We start from the raw sequence: 9,820 nt of genomic DNA on the forward strand, positions 1-9,820 counted from the left end.
TAAAAGTAAATAAATACCTAAATTGATGTCACTGATTTGAGTAATTAACTTGTATATGCTGTTGTAGTTGGATGGGTCATTTGCCATTTTCCTTACATTTGGATGCAACTGAAGATCTCTATATATACTGTCTCCAGGTTTGGTGGAAGAGTTGAGTCTGCCAGCGGCCCGATTTGTGCGGCCGCCGTTGTTAGGTGTGACGGAATGACTTTATCTGGCGCATGTCACGTGATGAGAGAGAAGACGAGGTCATGCATAACGGAGTTCATGCAAATTACAGTGATAATAATAATCATGGTATTAATAATAATAATAAGACGAATAAGCGTGGTTGTTTTCTTGTGTGGTTGGATCAGAGAGGAAGAGGATGTTTTTTTTGTTCCTGTCCAAAATTCCGCGTGTGGGGGCTCAAAGTTTGAACCAAACGTTGATTGGATAGGGTCAGCACGAAGCAAAAGACACACACACACACATCCCTTAATCACACACACACACACACGCTACAGAGGGAGCTTTATAAACAAGACTTGCCTTCAAGCTTACCTGCTCGAGGTGAGGGGTCAATGAAACACCAAAGCAAGAAAACTCGTGGGAAAGAAAAAGCTAGGGAAAAAAAAGCCTTAAAGAAAGCTGATTACATAAAGCAACACCTTTTTCTCTCTCTATTATTTCTATTATCTTTATCTCTATCTCTCTCTTTCTTCCTTCACTTGTGCCACTATCATTCCTCATCTTCTTTTCCATACAAGTAAAGCTGAAACCCACTATTGCAACCTCACCACTTGTACTAGTTCACAATTAATCCTCCTATAGTTACATATAGTCCTCAAACCACACGCACAAAAGTTCCACCCATGTTAGATAACAGTGCTTCTTCTGGTGCACCATCTTCTTCTGATGCCGCCTTTGCATTATCTGAAAATGGGGTGGCGAACAAAAGGAAAAGAAGACCCGCAGGCACACCCGGTAAAGTTTTTTACCCTTTTATGGGGCTATGTTTCAACTTTCAGGCTTTTACCTGAGACAAAATTCGTGGGCTTTGGATTTTCTCTCTAAAGTTTATTTCTTTTTCCTGTTGTTGTTGCTGCTGTTTATGTTGTTCCTGTGTGCATATGTATTTATTTATGCAGATCCAGATGCTGAGGTTGTGTCTCTCTCACCCACCACCTTGCTGGAATCTGACAGATATGTGTGCGAGATCTGCAACCAAGGGTTCCAGAGGGACCAGAATCTTCAAATGCACAGGAGAAGACACAAGGTGCCATGGAAATTGCTCAAGAGGGAAACACAAGGGCAGAAGAAGAGAGTATTTGTCTGTCCAGAGCCAAGCTGTTTGCACCATGACCCTTGCCATGCCCTTGGGGATCTTGTGGGCATCAAGAAGCACTTCAGAAGGAAGCACAGCAATCACAAGCAGTGGGTCTGTGACAAGTGCTCCAAAGGGTATGCTGTTCAATCTGATTACAAGGCACACATCAAAACCTGTGGCACCAGGGGCCATTCCTGTGACTGTGGCCGTGTCTTTTCCAGGTTTGTTTGCGTTTTGTTTCCACCTTAATTCCAATCTTAATGGCCGTGTCTATTATTTCAAAGTTTCCACCTTTCTCTCTCTTTCTTGGTTTCTGTGTTTTTTGGCTCCTCAGATTCAGCCCCTGCTCAGCAATTGTTTTTGCTCTACATAACTAAACTACTATTATTAATAACTATTATTATTTTACTTCTTAAATTGTTATGTGATTAAGGTCAAACCCTAAATTCTAGGTACAAGGACGGTGCAGAGAAACAAAAATTCTGAATCTCAGATACCTTCCATGTGAAAGATTTTCCATCTTCTAGAGGTTATTAAATATATTAATATTCTATTTTGGAAGTCCTAAAACATGTAAGTTGAAAAATTTTCGAACTCCTAAGCATGATTTTGTTATGAATATTGTACACATACACCTGGAGTTCCTATGGCAGCTTTTAAGTTTATGACCAGTCTATCTCCAAACTACTATTGATAAGCTAAAGAACCAAACAAAAGTCCGTAGAAGGAAACAGTTCATTTTCTTTTTATCATTCTTTATTTGAACTTATGATGTCCTCATTAATTTGATCACTCTGTCTTATTTTATTTTAATCAACTATTCAATTTGAAACTTGTACACTGAAGCCACGGAAAGGACCTTTGAGTAATTAATTTTATAAGTGCATGTTTTTGAAGCACTAACTAACAAGGTTTTCGTCATACATATATATATCTTTGTTTGACCAATTATATATCAAGGGACAAGAATATAAATGTATATCACAGTCTAGTTATTTTAATTACTTAAACGTTTGTCTTTTTCAGGGTGGAGAGTTTCATAGAACACCAAGATGCATGCACTGTTCGGCAGCACCGGCCAGAGTTGCAAGCACTGCAACCTGCATGCTCTTCTAGAACTGCTTCAAGCGCAAGTCCCTCTAGTGAGGCAAATTTTAGCATCGCCCCACCATTGCAAGGACTTCCACTGCCAAAACCAGCTTCTGCTGATCAACCAGCAACAGTCTTATTAACTTCAGAGATACACAATAACAAGTCTACCACCTCTCGAAACTTAGAACTTCAGCTCTTACCCTCCTCAATAAATTCTCAAGAAAAACGAAATCCGAAGGAGAACTATGGTTTGAAACTTTCAATAGGGTCATGTAGTAATGACAAAGGGAATGAAGAGAGAGTGTGCTCAGAAACACATAGGAGCCAACCTGAAAGGAATAACAATGTGAGTGAGTATTCCACATTGGAAGTGGCGAGGTTGAAAGAGTTTGCAGCTGAGGAACTCAAGTTGGCCATGGCAGAAAAAGCTTATGCAGAAGAGGCTAGGAAAGAGGCCAAACGTCAGATTGAGATAGCTGAAATTGAGTTTGAGAATGCCAAAAGGATAAGGAAACAAGCACAATCTGAACTGGCAAAGGCTGAAGAGTTGAGAAAGCACGCCATGAAGAAGATAAGCTCCACTGTTTTGGAAATAACATGCCAAAGTTGCAAGCAACATTTCCAGTCTTCAACTCTTGGGGTTCCATCGGAAGAGACCTCCATTGTAATGAGTTACATGTCTTCAGCCACCACAGAAGGAGAAGCAGAATGAATGACATATACTTGGAAAAGAAAGAAAAGACAACCTTTATTCAGCCAAAGGGGAAGACATGATATGATATAAAGATATTCGGAGGAGTTCACAGCAAGTTATATTGTTCTTTTCTTCTTCTCTCTTGGTTCTTTTATGTTTTCTTTTCTCTTGACAAGGTGAAATTTGTTTTATCTTAAAGAAAGTTCATATTCTTTATTATAATATTGTTGTTGAGATGCAGCGTTTAGGAATTTGAGAGTCTGACTATTGAAGGTTTGTTTAAAGGTGAGCTGCAACCTGTTTTTCTCCATTTAACATTTTGTTGTATGAAAATTAAAATTCAAGATCATGCAAAGCTATATTTTTCTGCTTCAGAAGATATTAATGAATAGAAAATAATGGTTGGAGTTCATACTTGTGGCTTAAAAATCGTACCTAAAAAAGAAGCATAAGTGAATGCAGATTCCAATTCCGTAACAAATGAAGATATATCTCTATCAAAAGAAAAACACAATTCTGGATATTTCAGGGGTAGATTAATGATTATATTTGGAAATAGGTGGTATTTGTGGATTTTACGGACTATACATTACGGGCAATGCATGCATGTGGTGAGGAAAAAAAGGAAGAATGGTTTATAACAATTATTTTGTTTTTTGACATTAATGTCATTAATAAGCATGGTGTTATTGATGTGTCAGGTAGCCTTGTAAAGATGGACCCTTTGGGTAATATTAAATGAATGATACATGTGACATTCATCTGGGTGAATGATGCCATGGTTGGGACCATTTTGTGTATAGGAAGCAAGAGGGGGGGGGGGCTAAAATCTCCTTTTGAGATGGAATTGGATGTGAGAAAACAAAAAGGAAAAGAGGGAGAAAAAGGGTGAAAGAGGTAGGGGTCATTTTCCTTCAATAAGCGATCCTTTTAAATGCAGATATACATATCTAAAAATAAAAACATGCCATGTTTTTCAGTGCCACAGTTGAAATGGTAGTGACAGGCATTCGTCACTCTCAGCATAAACAAACGCACACAAGGGTCTAAAGATGCACATGCTTTTAACAGTGGAGAAGGGGGGAGGGGTGCAGTGTCAGCGCATAGGCCTCGTACAGTAGCTTTATCATTAATTAAGGTGCAAAATACCATGGACTCCATCGCATTCTCCTTTTATATTTCACACCACTTGTATGTATTGCTTTACTGTTTTTATAAGTGTAAAAGATTGCAACTTCCATTTTAAAACAAGACTTTGAACTTTTTGTATTAGGATAAATAATCAATCTGGTTCGTGAAATAAGAAAATGTATATGTTGATATCTCTACAATCACTTAATAACTTCATATTTGGATACGTGGGCGTATGCTTAAAACAATTTTTTTTTAATTCTTTATTTGTCTTTTTTTTTTTTCCATTCATTAGTGAAAAACGTTGTTTAACGTCACCTATAAAACGTCGGTTTGAGGGAAGTCCGACGTATATGAGTGGATGGTGGAATTACCGTAAATAAGTAGGTAACCTAGATGTCGGTTTCAAGGGAAGGTGACGTCTATGAGATTGTAGACGTCTGTTCTATCCTACACCGACGCCTAATGACCTGAGGTAGGCGAGAAGACAGTTTATTGACGTCGGTTTTAATGGGGGGCCGACGTCTACGGAGCTGCAATTAATGCTCTTCACCTAATTCTCAGGCGCTTAGACGTCATGTAGTCAAAAAGTGACGTTTATGGCATGTCAGGAAGGCGGGAAGAAAAAAATTTCTGCAATTTAGACGTCGGTATTTAAGGGGCGAGACATCTATGTGCCTGTAATTAATTATGTTCACCAAACTCGGACGTCCGGCAGAAGGGCACCGACGTCTAAATTATTATAGACTTCGGCGCCCTTTCACAACTGTCGTCAACATCCCTGACAGGAAATGAAACGTCAATCGGTTCAGCTTCCTAGACGTCGGCTCCCCTCTGCACCGACGTCTAATGGGCATTCAAAAAGTCAGTTTATATATTAACTTGGTCGTCGAATTAGTTCGATAACCGACGTCTAGGTGACTATAGACGTCGGTTTCTGAAGCAACTGACGCCCCATTTCATTTTAAATAAACCCCAGACTCTTCGCGACATTGCAGTTTCTGATATCGTCTTCCTGTTCTCTTTTTTCTCTTGCGGCACCTCTTCTTTTTCTCTCTTGCGGCACCTCTTCTTTTTCTCTCTTGCGACATTGCATTATTGTTTATGATAACATCATTGTCTTCTTCCTCTCCTTTTTCTCTCTTGCGTTTCATCGATTATCTTCTGGTTCAACTGATTAAAATTTGTTTTCTTTGTGTTGTGTTTTAGTGCAGTTTTGTTCCTTTTTTGGATAACGTAATACCACATTCTCCCTTTGCTAGCTGTCTCCAAGAAAAAGCGGCGTCTTTTGGATTTATGGTGACATTTCGACCCAAAAACGAAATTGGGTCGTTGCCGAGTTATCGTTTCACCGTAATTTTTCCCTCTTGTGTTTGAAAATGGAACTAAGCAACAACCCGGGTTCGGTTTTGGGTCGAAATGCCATTAGAAATTCAAAAAGACGCAAGCTTTTTTTTGGGGGAAACTAGCAAACAGAGAGTGTGCTACTAGGCTATCCAAAGACAGGAACAAAACTGCACTAAAACACAACAACTGTATTAGATGTCGGTTAATGCAAAAACCGACGTCTAAAGTGACCTTAGACGTCGGTTAGTGACATGTTCGAAGTCTTTATGTGCTTTTAGACGTCTGTTAATTGTTAAGTCCCTGGCAAGTGTACCAGATCGTTATCAAGTAATATAAAATGGGTAAGTCCAAGTATCGTTTCCCAAAGGACTCTTAGGCCTTACTTTTCATGTAAACCAATCGCATAAGACTTGAGAAGAAATTAATTTTGGGTTTTAAATGCAAAAACAAAAGTAAACATGCAAATGCAGTGATTCAATTAGCAAAAAGAAATTATGGATGAATGGAGTTGTTGGGGTTTACAATTTCATCTTATTTATCATATTATCATGCAAACTTTCTTGGTCTACCTTTTGTTAGCAAAATGATGAAGATGAAGTTTTGATGATGTCCAAATCAAGTCAAGATATATCAAGTTTCACGAAGATCCTTTGAAGAATTATTTTTGTTATTAAAAGCTTTTGTAATAATTGTAGTTTATTGTTTAGGAGTTAGATTTTGATTGGTTTTGATTCCATGTACTTTCATACATTGTAATTAGTGTTATGAGTCAAAATCACATTGTTTTAATCAATTAAAACTAGTAATAATCGATTAAAACGAGTACAAGCTGAAAACTCAACTGGTATAGAAATAATCGATTAATACTTAATTTAATCGATTAGTTAATAAATTAAAATCAGGAATAATCAATTAATACTAGCCGTTGGATTTTTTCAGATTTGAAAAACTAGTCGTTGTACTCATTTTAATCGATTAACACTAATATTAATCGATTAAATGCGTTAAATGGCCAGTTACGAAGAGTGGAAGAGTTTTTGGTTGAGTCTATTTATAAGCTCTCTTTATCCATCAGCAACAACTCTTCCCTTGTGCTAAAACACTCATAACTCTTTGAGAAGTGTGTGCTCTTGCTCAGTTAAGGAAACTCTTGTCTGTGGTGCTGGTACATTGCTACTACGGTGGCGGAGGAATAGCTAGTTCATGCTTGGTACGTATGAGGAGGTGTTTGGAAGAGGATCATCCTTCGTGAAGTATTCGGAGGAGGTGTTTCATCCTTCGTGAAGTATTCGGAGGAGGTGGTTCATCCTTTGTGAAGATTCAAAGGAGGTGGAGTTTCATCTCTTGTGGTATCAAGAGAGGTGGTTTCTAAACTTTTACACATTGTTTCTTTGTGAATGTAGTTTGTAATTGTTTTGTGATTAGTGAACTGTTTATCTTGGTTTGAGATAAGCGACTGGACGTAGAATTGGTAAGATCCGAACCAGTATAAAAATTATCTGTGCAAATTACTCTCAACCTTACTCTTTTATTTATATTTATTATTTGCATAGTAAGATAAATTGAGAATAAATTAAAAGGCACGCGTTTGTATTAAAAACCCTCTTGGTTTGTTATTCCACGCTAACAATTACGCTGCAACAGTTCTAACACCCTTAACCCAATCCCTTGGCGAAAAAAGCCTATTACTAATTACCGGCTTGCTATCCCTAGCCTCCCCTAGTAATTAATAATGCATGATAAACGGAAGCAAAATACAATTGATCGTCCTACCAGACAAACAACATTTATCGAATGAGTTAAACGGTAAAAGCATTAAGCAAAGGTGAAGAACCCAACAATTGATAAATCAAGCATATGCAAGCATATAAAATAAATAAGAATTTGGATATATGAGAGTTTCAAAAGATTACATTGTTTCCCAACAACCTAGGGTTTAGTTCACCATAATCATGGTGAATCTAGATGAAATATAATGAAAGAATGGAAGAAATAACCCTAAACTTGGTAGATTGGAGCCTAAGCATCCAAGGAACCTCCACTAAGGTGTGTGGAATAGCTCTAGACGTTTCTCTCTGCCAAAACAAATATGTTTTGATTCGCACTGGGCTATATATAAACCTAAAAAGATAACAAAAAGATTACAAAATCTAGCTAATAAAAGCAGACAACCGCCCAGGCGCCTAAGTAAACCGCTCAACGGTTTCCCCTCTAGTCGTTTGGACCACTCAGCGGTCAGTTTTACCGCTGAGCGGTTTCCCTCTAATCGCTCTGAATGCTCAGAGGTCCATTCTGGCGCTCAGCGGCTCACTTGACCCTTCTTTTCATCCTTTTTCTTCTTCTTTCATGGGTCTAAGTCCATCTTTCGTTACTTCCATCTTCAATTCACCTTAAAACCCTACAAAACAATGTAAAAACAAGCATAATATCTCTAAAACCAACTTTTGACTCTCACATGACTCAACTAAGTGTTTTACTTGATTTTAAGCTCATTCTAAGCCATAAATGGTGTATTTTGATATCAAATTTAAGTATGAAAATAACGGTTTTTAGACCGTTATCATTAATGCGTAGTCCGACGTCTATATTGTGCCTTTAGACGTCGGGTTAGGCCTATATCGACTTCTAGTGACGTCGGACATGGCACTAACTTACGTCATTATAGACGTCTGTTGAGTGTATGTCCGACGTCCCATTGACATCATCGGTAATGACATCGGTTGTTTAATAGACGTTAAAAGCCCAAAATAACTGACGTTAAACAGCGTTTTTGCACTAGTGATTTCCTATTTGAATAGTTGAATCTTCAATTCAGATTCGATCGGTTAAACAATTAATATTGTAATAAATGTGTTGTAATCATGATTATTAACTTGTTTAGATTAATTGGATGATTATTTGATTTGATCATCATAGACTGTTGGTTATGAGAGATTGTGTTGCTCCTTAAACCATGTCAATGCTTCATGAACCATTACATTTGTTAGGTTCGTCTTCAAAAAAAGTATGACCATTGACGATAAAGAGTCGTGTCGCCTCGTCAAGAGTATTGTCAACTCTTACACCAAATGACGAGAAACATCGAATGTCCTATATTCGATGATAATGAGAGCACCACCTATCTTCGAAGTTTTATATAAATAGGGATTAGGTGGTCTTGTTATTTTCACCATTTTTTCTACAACATCCATTTTTGTACCGTTCAACTTTTAATTATTTTTACTCAAGGTAATAATTTATGCCATCAAGATCTCTTTGATAAGCTCTTATGGTCAAGAGGGCAAGGGGTATGTCAATGATGCCTCTACGTCTTCATCATCGCTCAGGTCACCATCCAAGGATCAAGGGTCATCCAAGCAGAGTTTGGCATTCATAAATAGCATTATGACACCCATTCACGCTGCCAATAAAGGCTCGGTTGAAGGACCATAGTCCGATCGGGGAATATTCGACAAATGAGGCCGCGAGGGAAAAGAACGGCGACAGAGTTGGAGAAATCTTAGCAGACGTAGTTGTTAAAGAAGACGAACAAAACCTACTAGAAGTCCCTTGGTACGATTAAGACACACACGAGGTGCGTGAATATGCTACCCGCTTTAGGCGGGGCAATGTGGACCTCACTAGTCGGACCTACATTTTAAAGGACGATGTGGTGGACAACGTTGTGCATCTACATGTGGTAGGGAAACAATCTAGTGTGTCACGACAAGGAGAATTCAAAGCGTGACTTCTTTTTCGTATACTCTTTCCTCTTCACGGACCTGTTCGTGCGCATACGATTAAAGGACTTCTAGGTTGGGAAAGCTATGCAGGTGTTCAACATCTTGGGCAAGGCTTTGGGTTATACTTCTACCCCAACCTTGTTTTTTCACCACTACCACACCTGTCTGATTACTTAAAAGGATAAGTGTCTATAATAAGTTAGAACGATTAGAACCTCCTCAAAATCTTTTTTGTTTCCTAGAAAGGCTTCAAAGAAGGGTTTTTTAAGATCAACATTGCCTCCAAAGGTCGTAGGCTATTCTTTTGTGGGGACGACTGGCCAAAGTTTCTCGTCTACCTTGCTTAACCCATTGGAGCTTAACCAAGAGTTCCCTAAAGTAGTAAGGAGGTACGAAGCGTTATAAAATAATGTCCTTAAAATGTTCCCATGTACTTGCGAGTGAGTCCATGGTGGTTAAGTTGTTTGGTTATCCCTCTAAAGTTTAACAAGCTAACTTTACATGAAATACTTCAACTATACTATA

General features: G+C 38.2%; 1 protein-coding gene across 1 annotated transcript; it reads left to right on the top strand.

Annotated features, from left to right (window-relative positions):
• The first annotated feature begins 548 nt into the window (after positions 1 to 548).
• Positions 549 to 3,442, top strand: LOC106765487 (protein SHOOT GRAVITROPISM 5). The gene is made up of 3 exons (XM_014650128.2): positions 549 to 966; positions 1,131 to 1,530; positions 2,336 to 3,442. The coding sequence occupies exons 1-3, from the start codon at positions 855 to 857 to the stop codon at positions 3,111 to 3,113; spliced, it is 1,290 nt and encodes a 429-aa protein (XP_014505614.1). The 5' UTR covers positions 549 to 854; the 3' UTR covers positions 3,114 to 3,442.
• Positions 3,443 to 9,820: the final 6,378 nt, after the last annotated feature.

This window comes from Vigna radiata, chromosome 7, assembly GCF_000741045.1.
Source record: "Vigna radiata var. radiata cultivar VC1973A chromosome 7, Vradiata_ver6, whole genome shotgun sequence".
NCBI classification, from domain to species: domain Eukaryota; kingdom Viridiplantae; phylum Streptophyta; class Magnoliopsida; order Fabales; family Fabaceae; genus Vigna; species Vigna radiata.

What these genes read in the sequence shown, in the direction of transcription:
- LOC106765487 (XM_014650128.2), top strand. Translation starts at nt 855, where the DNA reads ATGTTAGATAACAGTGCTTCTTCTGGTGCACCATCTTCTTCTGATGCC. An exon ending in AAGACCCGCAGGCACACCCG is followed by an intron (nt 967 to 1,130) that starts GTAAAGTTTTTT and finishes TTATTTATGCAG; the next exon opens with ATCCAGATGCTGAGGTTGTG. An exon ending in TGTGGCCGTGTCTTTTCCAG is followed by an intron (nt 1,531 to 2,335) that starts GTTTGTTTGCGT and finishes TGTCTTTTTCAG; the next exon opens with GGTGGAGAGTTTCATAGAAC.